This window comes from Melospiza melodia, chromosome 21 (genome assembly GCF_035770615.1).
Source record: "Melospiza melodia melodia isolate bMelMel2 chromosome 21, bMelMel2.pri, whole genome shotgun sequence".
Taxonomy (NCBI): Eukaryota; Metazoa; Chordata; class Aves; order Passeriformes; family Passerellidae; genus Melospiza; species Melospiza melodia.
Genome location: NC_086214.1, coordinates 9,459,441 through 9,477,586, shown reverse-complemented (window position 1 = coordinate 9,477,586; position 18,146 = coordinate 9,459,441). Strand labels below are relative to the sequence as shown.

General features: G+C 41.7%; 1 protein-coding gene across 1 annotated transcript; it reads left to right on the top strand.

Moving 5' to 3' along the window:
- The first annotated feature begins 693 nt into the window (after window positions 1–693).
- On the top strand, window positions 694–16,909 carry NCBP3 (nuclear cap binding subunit 3). The gene is made up of 13 exons (XM_063173781.1): window positions 694–857; window positions 2,395–2,460; window positions 3,217–3,322; window positions 4,205–4,330; window positions 6,283–6,411; window positions 8,619–8,692; window positions 9,567–9,675; window positions 10,477–10,576; window positions 10,863–10,969; window positions 11,944–12,229; window positions 12,977–13,134; window positions 14,293–14,457; window positions 14,958–16,909. Exons 1-13 carry the CDS (start codon window positions 705–707, stop codon window positions 15,191–15,193), a joined length of 1,815 nt encoding a protein of 604 aa, XP_063029851.1. The 5' UTR covers window positions 694–704; the 3' UTR covers window positions 15,194–16,909.
- Window positions 16,910–18,146: the final 1,237 nt, after the last annotated feature.

The window sequence follows — 18,146 nt, the reverse complement described above, 5'->3', positions numbered from 1 at the left end:
GGAATGAAGAACTGGTCTCAGGGGGACTGGTGAAAGCATGTGGTTTATTTAGGCCAAGAAAAGGCAAGGCTGTTCTCCTGGAACAACCGGAACACCTTGGGACAAGGGGACAAAGAGAATAACTGGACCTGAGCAATGGGACTGCGAGCTGAGAATTAGTTTATCAGCGGTGTAACATTCCACTAATATGGACGGGAAAATTGAACATTAGAGTTCAGATAGTTTAAAAAAAAACCCTTTTGGGGGAAAAGACTTAAGTTCTGTGTTTGTCCGCTCTGTAGCACCGGGGACACGGGGAAGGCATGCTCTGCCCGGTCTCTGTGGCCGTTCTACCCCGAGCCCCTGGGCCTGAACCGGCTCCGGGCGGGCCGGGATGTGCCGGGCCGGGGGTGCGCTGGGCTCGCGTTGTGTTTGGCTCCGGGGGTGCACCGGGCTCGGGGTCCGCTGGGTCTCGGGGCACACCGGGTTCGGGGTGTGCATTGGATTCGGGGTGCACTGGGCTCGGGGGTTGCGCTGGCTCCCAGAGTCCGCTCGGTCTCGGCGGGAGCCCCGGGCGGGCCAGGCCGTGCTGCGGGCGGCGCTCGGGGCCGCCGCGCTCCGCCCGCCCGGCGCTCCCGGCCGCTCTCGGCGCTCGGAGCCGCCCCGCCGCTCTGTGCCGCCCCGCGCTCGTCTCGCTGGCCGCGCTGGGCGGGCCTGGCGGAGCCATGGCGGCCGTGCGGGGCCTGCGGATCTCGGTGAAGGCGGAGGCGAGCACCACCACGGCGGAGCCGCGCGGCGCCGAGCCCGAGCCCATGGAGGTGGAAGAGGGAGAGCTGGAGACCATCCCTGTGAGGCGCTCGCTGCGGGAGCTCATCCCGGTGAGGGCCGGCGGCGGGGGGCTCGGAGGGGCTGGGTCCGGCCATTGGGGGTGTCTGGGCGCTCTGTGGGGGCTTTTGGGGGGATTATTGGGAAAAGCGGGGATGTGGGAGCGGGGGTGTGAGGGGACTCGAGGAAGCGGGCGGGATGTACTTGGGGAGGAATGGAATAAAGGAAGCGGCGGAGATGAGAATTTGGGGTGCAGCGTTGGGTTGTGGGTGGCAGGGAGGGTGTACAGGGGGTGTTTGATGCCGGGAATAAATTCCTGGAGCAGGGAATTCAGGGACTGACCAGAGCCGGGACTGTGGGCTCTGACGAGCAGGCTTTCAGACCTTCCTTCCCCATGTTTTTCTGCCCTTTTGCACTCGCTGATTGTTTCTGTACAAGTTTCAGTAGGATTAGGTTTACCAACTAAAAAAATGGGTCAGAGTTCTAAAATCCTAAGTAATCTTTTGCTCTGAAAACTTGGGTGAAAATTGCTTTGGAAGCTAATCTTTAATTAGCTGGTCTACCAACGTGTGCTTGTGCTTTTGCACAACATGTGGCCTGAGAGACAGCATCGTGCTGCACTTCCTTCTGCTCCCTGAGTCAACCTCAGACACTGTGGGGTTTCAGCTTGAAAAACCATGTTTATTTTGCTTTTCCTTCTCTAGTAACTCTGGCCATTTGGCAGCATTAGAAGAACTTTGGTGCTGTTACTAAGAAAAGCAGTTGGATTGTGTGTGTGTTCTTCGGTCTTTCTAAACTGAGACTAACCTACTTCTAGAAATGGTCCTTTAGCCAAAGGAATTATTGCAGCACAAGTGTAAAGAACACGTTTACTCCTAAGGAAAGGAGGAGATGTTCTTCCAGCTCCAAACTTCTGCCAGCTGACAGTGTCAGAATGAAGAGGTGCCATTTTACAGATGCAAACAATGGAGGGCACAGAATTGGGTCATTGGTCCAGGGGCTCTGGGGCTTAGTCCCTCTGAATTCAGCAGTTCTGACTGATAGAGAGGAAGCTTGTAATTTTTTCCCCTCTCATTCTTCATTTTTACCCTCTCTCAGTATCAAAACAGAAATGTTTCACCTTGGGATTTGGAATTTGGGGTTGAAATAATGATAGGAATAAAAAGTTACTTGTTTAATTTTGGATGTGGCTTGGTGTTCTCACTTTCTGAGATTAAAAGCTGCAAACTGACATTTGAGTCGTCAGGTATCACTGTTAAATCTGCTCATGTTTTACAAAGAAATTTTACCCAAACCCAAAATTGTAGAAGTCTTACTTGGGAAAGATGTTTGATGACTTTTCCTGTAATACTGAGAGAGTAAAAGCTTGGCAGCAGCTGACATAGAAACTAAATTCTGTCAAAGGAAAGAATCCTTACAGTGAGGGAAGTTTGGTTCAGTTCAGTGCTTTCAGTTTCACTGACATGAGATGGGGTGAAAGTGAAAAGAGGATCTATTTCTTGTAAGAATGATCAGGTGTTTTTTTCAGTGTAACAAATGTGTTGCTTTCAGCGCTCATTGAAATTTCATGACCATTTTGCTTTGTTTCAGGACACGAGTAGGAGATATGAAAACAAAGCTGGAAGTTTCATCACTGGCATAGATGTAACCTCCAAGGTAATTTTTGTGCTATGGCTCTTCAACATTTTATCATTTTTGCCCCTGGAGAGGTAGAACCATTTCATTTCTTTCTTTCCCAGCATGCACAAAGGCTTAGTCTGGTGTTCAGGTGATGCAGCTGGCATGAATCACTGCATATTCCAAAGATTCAAAAATCTATAGTGCTACCTAATAAAATCTGGAGAACAAGGAGCTTCTCAGCCAGTTCCCAAAACTTCACAAGTTCCAGGCAGACTGTTGCTCATGAGCTGCATAAGAGGAGCCTGAGTTGCCAGTCTAAAAAGTTCTCTGGAGCCAGCTCTCCAGTGTTAAATTCATGCTCAGAAAACAAATTCACACTTTTGTATATATTAAAAAAATAGGGGGGAAATTATATCATCTTCGAAGATTAATTTTGCCTGTGGTAGAAAGACTTCTTTTAGAAGAGAGGTTGTATTTAATATTTGTTAATAAGGTCTAATATTTATTACTAAGGACTATAATGCTCCTGTTCCATGATGGAGTCTGTGTTGTCCAAGCCACTCTGTTTTCCATGCATCCTGATTCCCATTGCTGGATCCACACAAAAACTGTTTTGTGACACAGAAATATTTTTGTGAATTACTTCCACATTCTGAAACCTACAGGTCTCTCCAGAATTAACAGAATTATTAATACAAATCATTGCTGTCTGGTAGATTTTAGGTATCCTCAGTGCAGTTTGATGAGTGTGCTCCTGGCTCCTGCTTGAGTGCATTGTTTTGCATTTTGCAGGAAGCAATAGAGAAGAAGGAGCAAAGAGCCAAACGTTTCCATTTTCGGGCTGAGGTGAATCTGGCCCAGAGGAACGTGGCCCTGGACCGGGACATGATGAAGAAAGGTACGAGTTCATCCAGCACTCAGGAGCAAAAATCCCTTCAGTTACTTCCTCACAGTGTCTTGACTTGATTTATCCTGCAATATTTCCTACATTCCCAGAGGTTTTTCCCCATTACTGCTGAAAGGAATCACTTGGGGGTTCTTCCACCTCCTTGTTTGCATGTTATTATTTTTTAACCTATTTGACACTTGCCACTTCACTTCTTGTTTTACCAACCCCAGGAAAGGGAAACATTTTTTGGTGTGCCTTTTTTTACTACTGCTAAATGCCCAAGATTCACCTTCTTTAAGAATTTTTAAATGCTTTGTACAAAGCCTGGAGCAGTGTGTGGGTACGCGTGGAGGATTCAGTGTCCTGTGCACAGGGAGCTCAGACTCTGCTGTACACGCAGTGAAGCTGCACTGATGGCAAGCTGGAACAGAAGCCAGGAGATGTGTGCACAACAGATTGGTGCTTTTGGCACCCAGTTGGTTCTCAAGGCTTTTTTTCCAGCTGGCAGCTTGGACCTGCTAAGCTGTGGCCTGGAACAGCTCCCCATCAGGTGATGCAAGTGGAAGTGCTTTGTGCAGGGCCTTGTTTTGTTCTGGCTCTTTAGTACTTAATGATAGCACTTTGGCAGTGTTCAAAAAGGAAAAAAATATTTTTCAAGCTGTTTGGTTGCTGTGCAATCTCTGTATCTACCAGTGCTTGAAACCTCTTTTAATTCTTAATTTATTTAAAATTTTGCATTGTGGAAGAATAAACTAAGTTATGGTCTGTGTCATGCTTCACTTCAATTAGTTCCTCTTTAGTTTATTTAAAAGTATTTGCTTTATAAACTGATATGGCACTAATCTGAAAGCTTGCAATAAGCACCAGTTTTGTGTCTTTTCCTCTTTACAGCAATTCCTAAAGTAAGACTGGACACCATTTACATTTGTGGAGTGGATGAGATGAGCACCCAGGACATCTTTGCCTATTTCAAAGAGTATCCTCCTGCTCATATTGAGTGGCTGGATGACACCTCATGTAAGCAAACAGAGTATTTGTAATTCTTACTCTTTTATTTAAACCTGGTCACAGCTGTATCTCTAAAGGAAAAAAGAAAAATGTCTAAAATTATGAAAAATGTCTAAAATTATGAAAAATGTCTAAAATTATTATCTCCACCTTGATATAAATAATATATCTGAGAGAGGGTGATTGAGCTGTGCAGCTGGGCAGGTTGAGATGGTTCTGGGAGGAGGAGGAGATTTGTTGCCATATTTGTGTAGTGCATGCTCCAGGAGAAATGGGTGGGTGGAAGGAGGTGGCAGCTGGGTGTGATTTCCATAGATTGGAAAAGGAATGTGGGTACACATGGTGAGGGCTGTTTTGGGGAGTGAGATCAGTGAGATCAAAGGTGGTGGAGAGTTGTGCTTTCCTCACTGACACTGAGGCCTGTAGAAGAGATTTTTTGCTACAGAAAATGGAACTGGAATACTGTGAAACTGTCATGCTACAAACCTTGCGCCTGAAATAATAGAAAAAAAAAAAAAAGGAGCCAGTGCAGGTTTTCCAAATAGCTGGAAACTTCCTGACAAGCATGGCTGAAAGCTGAGAATCAATACCTTCATTCTCTGGAGTGACCCTGAAGAAATTCTGCTCCAGTGCAAGACAAAATAGATGGTGACCTTGAAGTCACTGTGTATGACAGCTTGAAGCACTGGCACAAGCTGACAGAAAATGTGAAACCCAATGAGCCCTGGGTGGATAATTACAGTACAGAGCTGCTGGATGGACCTGTGCTGATGCATGAGCTTGGAAATGCACAGCTTAACTCTGTCTGAGACAATCTAAGATTGTCTGTTTTATAAATGCTGCATGAGTAAATTCATGTGAAAATTAAGGCTTCAGGGTTGTAACAATACCCAGTTATGGTTATTGCACATCTTTTTTAATGGTGAATTTTCATGCTGTGTGTGAGTTACCATGTCAGCTACACTTGGTAGAAATATCAAGAAGCTTTTTCTTTTCAGCATAGATTTGCATCATGGCAAAAACTTCAGTATTCCCAACTGAATTACATCTTAAGGTGATTTAGTGCAAAGATGGATTTAGTGTCCTGTGTTTCAAACTGATGAATCTGAAATGATGAAGGTTTTGGAAATTTGGCAATGGGAAGATGAGGCAGACTGAAAAAAATGTAGATTTATTAACCAATCGTTGAAGTTAATACCTGGGTGTTCTTCACCTTGTAATTCTTGTCTGTTTGAGTAATTTAAGAGAGATTCTCTTATTTTGGGTCATTGTACAGTCTTAATATCTGAATCCACTCTGCTTAACAGCAGAACAGAGACATTTGTTGCTGTATTTGTACCAAATGCAGAAAGCTTTTGTTCAAATCCTGTTTCTAAGCAGTTTTAGCTCTTTCAATTTCAACATCTATTAAATGCTTTTAATTGGCCTAATAAGTTATATTTTAGTACCATCTGCTGATGCTTAAGGCACATCCTGAATGATACTGTGAACCTGTGTACTCTATAATCTGTACAAAGTGCTGGAGCAGTCTCCTATTTCCCCCTATTTTCCTGCTTTTTGGAAAAGATTAACAGAATTCTGCAGTAAAGTCCAAGGTTCTGTCAATTGCCAAAGGGGAAAAAGATCCAGGCTCCATTCCTGCCCCCTGCTGCTCCCTTAATCACATTTGTTTGGGAACACATGGATCCACTGACCCCCATCCAGTGCCCTGATTTGCTGGTTTCAGGAAGCCTCTCAAATCTGTTGTTGTGCATTTCAGTGGTTTGCAACAAACTGAAAATTGTGTGTCCTTCAGCTTATCAGGTGTGTAAAAAATATGACCTTCCCTGCAAGAGATCTGATGGCTTTTTCTGTCATTTCTGATTTTTTTTTTCATTGATTTCCTTCCAGCAGGGCAGGGGGAGATGTGATTGCTTGATGACACCAACTGCATTTGTGTTTTGTGTTTCTGTTTGTCCCAGGTAATGTGGTCTGGCTCGATGAAGTGACAGCAACGCGGGCTCTGATAAATATGAGTTCCCTGCCTGATCAGGAGAAAACAAAGAGCAGAGAAAACAACAAGGAGAAGACAGCTGAAAAAACCAAGAAAGGTAGATTGAGATATGCAAATACAGCCATCATCTCATTAAATCAATGAAACTTTAAACTTGTGCTGGGGTATTGCATAACCTAAATTACTGAAGGAGCTTCTATCATATAGTTGCAGGTAAATGTATTCTGCCACTTTAAAAAAGGCTTTCATCTTGGAAACCTTTTGAAGAAGCTGCTTCTTAAAAGGTGGGTTGGAGCTAGACCAAAAGCAGTAATTCAGTCGATACTAAACGTGTTAGATGAGGCTGCCACTGAGAGCTGGTATTTATAGTGGGCCCTGGGCACAGAAATAGCTCTGGGTGATGTGCTACAAAGGCAGGCAAAGTGGGCAAAAAGCAGGTGTGAGAAAGTGGCCTATTTTTGAAATGCCACAGCTAATTCCCTTTTTGATGCACCACCATCCTTCAAGTGGATCCCTCGCAGCAGCGTGACAGTGCATCACTTCAGCAGGGTGTGTACCAGCTCTAAATTTGGCTGCTATCCTTTTAAGAAAGAAGTTATTAAAAGGGTGGTTATAAAAGAGCAGAGCAGCAAAAGTACATGTCAGTGTCGTGAACAGTCTCGTACCTCGCTGCCTTGGTTGTAAATTTATTTTCCTTTTATGTGGGGAAGTTTAAAATCAGAATTTTGCTGCCTGAGGAGAGTTTTGCTCTTAGGCTGCTGTGAGTGCTGTGGTTGGAGGTGCTCTATCACAAGATACAGAGCAAAAAAATGTTATATTTATTAACTTCTCCATGGATTTTGCTTTAAAATGCTGTATATGACTTAAATGCAAGTAGCCAATCTCTCTGTTAGATATCTGCAGTTCTTCCAAAAGCCTTTCTGGGAAATTTGGTGTTTAGGGCTTTGTTAAATTTATGGATTCTCTGAATTCACCCCCTTTTCCTGCTCCTTTTCTCCACAAAGCAGTGGCTCCTCAGCCATCCACATGACTTTAATTTTGGCCAAATGTTGATAAAGCTTCAAGTAAGACTTGTTAGGAAATTTTTGGAGATTAGAGACATTGCTTAAATGGAGCATAAACATATATATTTAATCCTGCTCTAATTATATTATCATTGCACCTCATCTGAAAATAAGAACTGTCATGTGAATTACTCCTGTTCCTCTGGAAAAGTGGGATATTAGAGAAAGTACAGAGTGTTCAATTACATCTTAAGGTGTGAGATCCATACAGATACCCTGGAGTCATCTGGCTTGGTTACATTCCTTTTTTAGATAGGAATTTCAGGGCTGTTTAGACACTTAGGGAAGCAAAAGATTGGTCTGTGCTGTGAGAAACTTCTAATTTGTGAGGGAGAAAAGTACTCTCCCTGCTGGAACCTAATTATTTTGGTTTAAATTTGGGTAATTTATTTACTTAAATTCTCTCTTTGGTTTCAGTTTAGTTAATTGTGCTTTATTGTTTTCACTCAGGAATATTTTCAGGATCTTTTGGACAGCTGCCACTCTCTATTTTAAGTTTTTAAGTCCATTGGAAGAGATTTAAGATAAGGAACTCTGAAATATAAGAGGGAGATTTTTTTAATCTTAGGCCTATGAAATACTTTGAGATCTTTGCAAATGATATTGGCACATCACACTTCATAGCTGTCCACAGTCATTACTTTTGTACAATATTTTATTTCTTGGGGGCTTTGGAAAAAAAACCACCATGAATTGTCTTACACTGAGCTAAAAAGAACTGAGGAATCAAAGTAACTCACAATTTTAACAGTTCTGGAAGCATGCTCTTATTTTTTAGTTATTTCACAGCAAAATTAAGTCACTAAGGTTAGGGTTTTTTTTCCTTTTTACTACTCTCTCTCTTAAGCTTTTGATTAATTGTTACTATGGGATATTTGCAGGCATTTGAAAAGGAGATGGAAGGAAATGCTTTAATGTGCCTTTAGTGCCTTGGCCTTGCTGATCTCTGATTTTGAACACACTAAATCCTGACAGGCAGTGCAGTTTCATTTGCTTTCAAAGAATTAAATTAATGATGCACATGTGCTGCTGCAGGCACAGGGCTCTGAATTTCACTGTGCTCCACTTTTCCATAGGCATTCAGTGCTTTGATTATTCCCTAGGCTGCTCAGGAGGAAGGAAAACACCTTCAGGCTGATTTTAGACAATGTAGGTAATCATAAATCAAATGAGGCTGACACACTAAAATGGAGCTTGGTTTTGTTTTGTTTTCTTTTTTTTCCCCAATTTTTTTCCTTAGAAAAACAGGAGGAAAGCTCTGATGATGAGACAGAAGAAGGAGAGGTTGAGGATGACAATCCCAGTGATGTGGAGGTCAGTACAGAAGGGAAGTGGAAACTCTGCTCTGGAAGTTCTACTCTGGCTGGGGTGAAGTTTTCACAGCATTTTAGGTTTCTATTTGCAATTCACAATTTAATTATCAAAATAAATTAGGTGGGGAGTGAGAGGGAGCACAGGTGGTGATAATCCCAATGGAAAGGGCTTTGTGAAAATAGATTTTGGGGAGTTGAAGAGTGAGCCTGGCTTCTCTTTTCTGCTGAGAGGAGGCAATGACAGAACAATAATGGAAGGCAGTGACCTTTCAGCAGGGAAAGTGCTTAGAGCCCGATGGGATTTAGGCTGCCCATGGATCTGTGGGAATCAGCACACACAGTGATGGCCTGGCAGCAATTTAATCCTCACTGCCTGAGTGTATAATAGGTGTGATTAGGGTTTCCTGTAGCAATGGCTCAGTGAACACTCCTGCATCATGGATGTCTGAATTGAGTTTCTATAAAGCAGCTATAAATGAAAAAGAAATGTTTTTAGTCATTGTGTGAGGGCATGACAACCTGTTAATAAAATAATTTAGATATGAAACAGGGGAAAAAAATCATTCTTTTCAATGCCTGAGTTTTGCTATTTATTTTCTGCATTTCAGTCAGTAATATAGAGTCATTTGACAATGACTGGATTTAATAACCTGAGTTAATGTTATGGAACAAGAGAAGGAAATATTTTACATTTTCAGGGCAATTTACATTAAAAATTAACATCAGCTTGTCAAAAAAATAAAGCAGAGCTCATTTGAACATCATTTGAAAAGCGACTTTCTTCATTATCACTTGATTGCTTCTCTGTAAGCAACCCATTTTTGTTCAACAAAAATTTGATTTTTGAGTCCAAAATCCCTTTTTTGCCCCCAAAGTTGGATGCCCTCTCCCAGGTAGAAGAGGATTCCCTCCTGCGTAATGACCTTCGCCCTGCCAATAAACTGGCTAAAGGAAACAAGCTGTTCATGAGATTTGCTACTAAAGGTAAATGACCAAGCACCCTGAATTCACTGCTTCTTGTGCTTTTATTTGTTGGCTAATTAATGCCTCAAAGTGCCTGCTTCTTATTTATAACACTCCTTATAAAATAACACTTCTTATAAACACCTCAAAAATTACACTTCTTATAAAAGTGTGATTTTTTTTTTTTTGCTAATTATTAGGTGTTAAAATTTTGCCACAAATCTACATTTCTTGTGTCAATTATATCAGTTCAAGTTGTATGCAAATTATTGTACCTGGAAATTGTATTTTGGGCACAAGGCATTCTTCCCAAACCCATGGAATAGGAATGATGCCTTTTTCCAGAAGTAAATTCCACATTTTATAAATATGGATACAACTGGAGATGCCAATGAGGGATTAATAAGAATTATTGCTAAATATTAATTTCATTTATTAATATCCATATTAATAAAATAAAATTAATGTCCATATAATTTCTGGACCATGCAGGAAGTGGCACATTCATTAAGAAAAGAAAGGTGATGAGGAAGGTGAGTGGAAACTGCAGCAGTGACAGGGGGATGTAATGCCCTGTTAAGCTGATCTCTACAAACCCAGTCTCCCTGGAATTAAGTTTCTAGACACAAATAAAGCTGTGGTGGTAGGAGAAATTCCAGAGGTGTAAGCAAAATTGAATCCTTCATGTTGGAGGGTGAAGTAATTCTGATTTCAAGGCACACTCAGTCTCACTCTCTGTCTTTGGATAGTTATTTATTTTTATGCTGTGCTGTAAGTTATGCTCTAAGAGGGAAAAATTCCTATAATTTATGTTTTTTGCAGATGACAAAAAGGAGCTGGGAGCTGCAAGGAGAAGCCAGTATTACATGAAATATGGCAATCCAAATTATGGAGGCATGAAAGGAATTCTTAGCAATTCTTGGTGAGTATTGGACAGAGGAATTGGAACACTGCAGGTAATTGGACAAGCTAATCTAAAACTGTTTTAATTTGTGGATTTTCTATTGAGTTTATGTAGATGCTTCAAGGTAAATAATGTTTTTGCAATTATAAGGAGAGACTTTTCTCATGAAAATGAAGTTTCTATTCAGACCAGCTCTGACATAAACTTGTCTGCTGTTAAAGTGGGTGAGAATTGCAGGATTTAGGGGTCGTGAATGAGCCATAATTCCTGTGGCAGGCACGTCAGCCTCTCTCTCTGCTTTCAGGAAGAGGAGGTACCATTCCAGGAGGATCCACCGGGATGTGATCAAGAAGAGGACTCTGATTGGGGACGATGTGGGCCTGACTCCCCCCTACAAACATCGGCACTCAGGTACTGGGGGCACTGGGACATGGAGGGCTGGCCAGGATCTGCAGCAGTGCCTCAGCAATCCCATGGGATCTGTGGAAGTCTTCTTAAAAAAATAAATTTGAATCCTGTTTTAAGAGTTTACAGGAAATTCCTGAGGTGGAAACTTCATTCTGCTCATTGCTTCCCAAAATAGCTGCTGCTTTTTATGTGACGTTTTTCTTTTATAAAATTTAGGGCGTGGGGACTGTGGCATCAAAGGCCAAAAGAAGGGATGAATGACATCTTCAGCCTTCTTGGCAATTTGTCCCACTTGCCAAGTCAATTCTCCCAATCTCTAAATGTAGAACAATAGAGATGAGAAAATTCTATTAATTAGGCTGGAATACCTTCATCTCCTACCTAAGGTAGAAAAATAATGGGCGTAAAAATCTGACATGAGACAAGTGCAATGTGATTGGCCTGTTAAAAATACAGCCATGGATGTGACAAATCTCATGGAAGATTTTCCATGTTGGTCATGTAGTGCTGTCTGAAGAGCTGTCTGAGTGCTGCTGATGACTAAATTGAAATTGTTTCTATTTAAATCAGTGTCTGTGATGAATGCATCATAATGACACCTATGTTCTTTTTGGCACTGCTGCTTGCAGGACTTGAAGGGATTTTTGCAGAGCCAGCAGCTGGCACATTAAGCCCTGTAAGATCCTGGGAATTGTGCTTAGCTCAGGGAGGAAGAGCTGCACCTCCTACAGGAGGCAGTTGTGCTTTAATTACTCTTTTAATTACTCTGTCCAGCTTTGTGCTTGGCCAGGCCTCTGAGGAATGAACACATTATTGGTTCCAGTTAAAATACTCTGCAAAATATTCTCTCTCTTTAAGAAGAGAGAACTAAAAGCTACAGACTCACTTATAGGAGATCATTAATTAGCGAGGTGATTTTCCTTTAGGTTTGGCTGTATAAAATTCAGTAGATCAGAATTGAGTTTGTTTCACTGCAGGCTTGGTGAATGTTCCTGAGGAGCCCATAGAGGAGGAAGAGGAGGAGGAGGAGGATCAGGACATGGATGAGGATGACAGGGTGGTGGTGGAGTACCGGGATGAGCTGCAGGCCTTCAGGCAGGCGCGGGAGCGCGGCGCCGCCCGGAGATCCAGCGCCAGCGCCTCCGACTCGGACGAGATGGATTATGACCTGGAGCTGAAAATGATCTCCACCCCCTCGCCCAAAAAAAGCATGAAGATGACCATGTATGCAGATGAGGTGGAGTCACAGCTGAAAAATATTAGGTAAAAGGTTCTTAGTCTTTAAAAGCAGCAGTGAAGAGGGATCGCGTGGTTTTAGCGACAGAGCTGCCGAAGACTGAGGTAGCAGAATTATATAAAACAATAAGATATATTTATTAAAATCTATTATTTTATTATTTTGTATATTATATTATTTTGTATAGATTTTCTAACAAGAAATACAGAAACTAGGCTTTCAATAGAATTAACATGTTTTTAATACAGCTTTTTCTGCAGATCTCTCTGTCATTGCTTATTACCTGAAGTAGAATCAAGAGAAATTTATGCAAACAACCCTAATTAACAGGGAAAAATAACTCCTCTCTCTGTTATCTCTTTGCCTCTTGCTCTTTATCTGAGGAAAAAAAAATAACCCTCAGTTGTTGGTGACAAAGAGGAATTTATGTTCATTATGGGCTTACTAGCCAAAGTTGTATATATTGTAGATTAATAAAACAACATCCATATAAATCCAAATAAATATTACCACCCCTTCAATAGGGTGGTTGTACTCATTATAATGTCAACAATTTTGAGGCTGCCTTGAAATGGATACTGAGGTATTCATGGAATTACTGTTATATTTAGGATTCTGGCTTGAACAGTTTCTAAGCGCTGTTTTTACTACTTTTTCTCAGCAGAGAAGTCATGATATTATTTTTTTTGTGATGTAATTTTCCACATAAGAAGACTTTAGAACACAAGATTGAATTTTATTTAGAGGACATCAAATCTATGATTTTTTTTTAGGAATTCCATGCGAGCAGATAGCATAGCCACCAGCAACATCAAAAACAGGATTGGCAGCAAAGGATCCTTGGAGAAAGTTGCAGATGTGAGGCTCCTGTTGGAAGAGAAACGTCAGAATAACTCTGGGCCACGGCAGCCAAACAGGACTGTCAAATCAGGTGATTTTATCTCTCATTGCTGGGCAGAATTGTCTCTAAAATATATTTATTTCACACCTGTGCTCCACTGCAGATAAATTCTGCATTCACACAGTTTGTCCTCACTCAGAGATTGAGGTGGGAATTGCTTTGGGGAAAGAATCAAGTACACTTTAGTGAAAGCTTTTTTAGTGATGTTGATTTCCATCCATTTTCTTTGCCTGTGCCAATCTCCCCCCACTTTGTCCCTTTTAATTCGCTCCCTCCTTGAGGCAGAGATTCTCTGCAGCTGAGAAACAGCACACAGGGAAGGTCCTGCCCAAAATCAAATGTGAAACACTGACTACACTTAAAAATACACATAAATACACATTACAAATGTGCATTACATGAATATGGGTGGTTTTCAATTTGGCAGGATTTGTTTCTGAGCTTAAATAACTTATTTATTTAACTTAAACGTGTATCATTTCAGCTGCTTCTGACATTTTTTAACTTAACTGTCAGATAATATTACATCCTTTTTGTATTAATGAAATGTCAAAATAATGTTTGTATATTTTACCCTTTCTGCCCATTTTGGGCCTCTAACAAGTTGACACATGGTCCCAAAATTCCCTTCATATTTTTGTCTGGATGCTCTCTAAGATTGGGAACATCCAGCTAAGCCAGGCAAACTTCAGAATACAAAATTCTCATCAAGGGTTAAGTATCAATAGCTTTAGTATTCTTTTTATTTTATTCTGCCAAATACCAAGCAGTGGTAGAATTTTAAATCAAGGTATCTGTTACCTGAAAAGAATTGTTGAAGGCAGACCAGTTTCCATGGAATTTTCCCTCCTGCTGGATATTTACACACTCTGCTGCTACACCAGGAAAGCAGCAGGAGCCATGGGATAACTTAGGTTTTTATCTTTTGGACAGAGCACAGCTTGAAAACATGAAATGTCAAATTTATTGCCAAAACCGAAATGAAATCTGGCTAAATTGTACTGCAGAAATTTCCAGGAAATCTCAGTATGAAAGACTTAAATGAACAGGCTAAAGAAAAGATAAAAACAGAGGATCTGTCTAGTTTCAATAATGAATGAGCATAAACTGAGCTGGCAGAGGTAGAGTAAATGCCACAGGATTTTTTTTTTTTTTTTTTGTCATTTTAATCACTGAAAATATCCCCAGATGTGAGGCAGAGACTGGGAAAAAGGCCACACTCTCCAGAAATCAAAGCTCCAAGCAGTGCCTGTGCTCCTCGTCGAGAACCAATCTCAGATGTGCACAGCAGGCTGGGAATCCCCAAACAAGATGTGAAAGGCCTCTACTCTGACACCAGAGAGAAGAAATCAGGTTAGTTGTGTGCAGAAAATGTTCTGCTGCACTTCCTTTTGGTTTTGGAGTCCAAGGGAAATCCCAGCAGAAACCATGAAGGGGTGAAGTTGAATGAAATTCAGGATAAATTAGCAAATGTTTGTTCAGAGCTTTGAAATCTAAATACATGTAGGGAGGAGCTGGGGGGTTTGGGAGCAGGATTTTTATGGAGGTGGGCTGAAGATCTGCTTTCAAACTGTGGGCACCAAAACAAGTGTCAGGAATGCAGGGGCACTGGAGGTGTGAATTAAACATCCTTTGAAAATGGGGAAACATGAACAAGGCTGCCCTGAGCCTCCTGCAGCTTAATTTCAATTACTCTTCAAAGCATAATCAGTTCCATGCCAAATGCTGAGGTGGGAGGAGTAGGAAGGGTTGAAGAGTTTGAAGGGTTTGTGAGTTTAATTGGTTCCTTGACTTTTTCCTCTCAGTCCTGTCTGTTTTGGCTTTTATAAAATGTTTGTTTTTCATCTGCTTAGGTAATTTATGGACCAGATTGGGGTCTGCTCCGAAGACGCAGGAAAAGACTCCAGAGAAAGCTGAAAACTCTGTGGCATCTCCAGAGGAAGATGACTCTGAGCTGCAGAGGGTTTGGGGTGCTCTCATCAAGGAAAAAGAACAGTCCAGGCAAAAAAAGAGTCGCTTGGATCATTTACCCTCCCTACAAATCGAGATCAGCCGGGAAAGCAGCTCTGGCTCAGACTCTGAATCATGACTGGGTTCACAGCCTGACCCTGCAGGTGCTGCCTCTGCAGCCTGGCAGGGTCCCCTTTGCCCAGGAGCTGGACACTGGCAAAGACTCTGCAGTGAAGGTTCCAGAAGTGTTTTTGATCCTTTTCTACAACAAGAGAGGCATAAACCACTTGAAACCTAAAGCAAAGACATTTGTCTGGAGTCTGTGGCTGGCCCTGTGCTCTGCAGGGCATTGTCATCTCTGGTTGTGACAGCAAACCTGTAGTGAATTGTAGCAAAACATTTTCTCCCCTGAGCTTTGAACTTAAAAGATGAGGCAGAAATGCTCTGTGTTTTTAAGGAGACCTTTTCTGTTCTTGATGTTTTCATCATGGAGGCTTTTAACAAAATGTTTTACACACCTCATCCAAAGAACAGGGCATTTATTTCATGATCCAGATCACTGCCTTGCCCTTCTGGCTCTTACCAGCACCTTTCCTTTCCTCCTGAAGTAATAACAATAAAGCTTCCTGGGTGGGCAGCCAGCAAGGATAAAGCATGAAGGGATTGATTATCACACTGAATGTAAATCCAAGTTACACATTTTATCACAGTTAAATTCCCTGTAGGTATCCCAGTGGCACCACCAGAATCCAAGGAATCCTGCTCATTCATTTTGGTGATGCCACATTCTGCTGTAGCAGGGATTGAGATGTTCAGGACTGCAAAGTTGGATGTTTGACAATTGTGTAAACCCCTGAGGGTTTGGGGGTGTTTTGGGGTTTTTTTTTGCTGTTGTTCCACGAGGAGAGATTATATTCCTGTCATTCCACCTGGATTATGTCCTGAAGCAATCCATCCAACAGCTGGAAAGCATTTTTATATTTGTGAGAATCTTCCCATTGGCCACAGTGAAAGCTCTAGTGGTGTTCTCCTCTGTGCTGTTCTATCTATGTAGAAATGAAACAGAAAAGGAAAACTTTAGGATCACTGTCTCCTGTCAATATTTTGGATGTTCTTCCTGTATATTACACGTGGATGTGGACATGGGTGACTTGTTCCATTCAGCTTTTTTACCTGCACATTTTCACCCCTCCCTGGGTAGGACAAGGGTTTGATCAGTGTGCAGCTGCTGTTTTTTTATTTTTATTTTCATATTGCCAGTAATTCTGAGTGAGGAATAATGCAGCACATCACATTCAGGTAAACAACAGGTAGCAAAACCATTTTAATAGTCTGAAATCTGTTTGCATTGTCCTTATTCCTTGGTTCTGTCAGTCCAAAATATCTGTGAACTTCTCTTCCCATTTCTGCTTTTTAACAAGCAACTTTTTCACTTTTTATTTTTTTGCCCCCCCTGTTTTTGTACTAAGTTGAAGTAGGTTGGAGATTTCAGCAAGGAATCTGCAAAATGAACTTTTCTTGTGCTCTATGATGTGTGAGGATAGCAGCATGTCAAATGAAAGGTCAAATGACAGGCACAGTGACTGCAGGGGCAATCTGGGGGCTGACCAGGCTTCAAGCCTTACTCTTTCCTTGTTTTGTGACACTCATCCTTGATTTTATATTTAATTATTGAATATATAAATGTCTCATAAAAGTGCTGTTGAGAGAAACGCCTGCAATGTCTGATCACTGTAATAACTCATTTTAAACGTGTGCTTTCACTGATACCCTCTCCCCAAGCTTTCCCAGAGAATCACTCCCATCTTTCCAATCCTGATAAAATTTATTTCACTGGTGTCTTTTTGCCAGCAAACCTTTGTGTTGTGTCACTGCTTTGAATCCATTTGGGACCTTTCTTTTTCCTGAAATGAATCAACACCTCATGCACCAAAGCTGGATTATTGGGAGCCCTTGTGTGTTTCCATGTCAATATTCCTAATTTAAACCTGGTGAAGGATAAAAAAGATTTGTGAATCAAGTACAGGCCTGTGACCCTTAACTCTGCTTCTGCCTTCCAGGTTGTCAGAAATATGCCTTAAAAATTCCCCCATCCAGGTCAGGACTGTGCTTTTATGGTTTTAGGGGGGTTTATGTGTGATGCTGAGCCCACAGGAGCTTAGCTGCAAGAAAAAGTGAAGTTTATTGTTTAGAAAAGGTTTTGTAATTGAGTGTGCCTGGTTTTGCTTTTTTATCATGCACAGAGAAGCCTTGGAAAGTGCTGGTATCAGGAATTCTTTCCAGCTTTGGGCTTCCTTAGTTACCTGAGCCAGGGATTTGGCATAAAAATGAACTCTGAATTTTAACTCAATGCTTTTTCCTCAACGTTTTAACTTACATCCCTTTGATCAAGAGATTGCAAAGAGAATTTTGTTCCTTTCCGAGTTCAGTTGTTCAATCCTTAGCTAATGTGATTTTTCACTCACTTCTCAGCTATCATCATCTATAAGAATTTGATGCAGAAATTGATGTTTGATAGGGGACGGGACCTGTGTATTTCACTAAAATGTGTTTATGTCGAAAATGGCAAAAAAGGAGAATGTTGGCTTTGGCTCTTGCTGCAGGATCTGAATTTTAGTTGATTTGTTATAGCACCACACTAGTCCTTCTTGTAGGGAAGTTTTTGCTGTTTGGAAAATGTGGATTGTTGATAAATAGTTCTTCAGGCTGACTGAACACGTGGTGTTGAGGGTGGAATTTTAAAGCAAAGCTGGCTTTATGTTTGTTTTTAAAACGATGGCTGATGCACTTAACAGAGGGAAAAGGACACCAAAACACCCCTATTTTCAGTTCAAGATGACACAATGAGAAAAGAATGGAACTTTTATTTAAAACCAGCTGTTCTGTTCTAAATAAAAGTGGCCTAAAATCGCTCCGACCTCTCCAGCGTTCCTGGAAAACGCAGAACCCAGGGCAGGGCGATGCTCCCAGGGGCTGTGCCCGGCCACACGAGGGTCCCTGCCCGAGGCTGTCACCTGTCCCTGCTCTGAGGTGGTTTAGGGCTTTTTTGGGGTTTTTTGGGGGGTTTGGGGCGGGTTTGGGCGATCCCCACA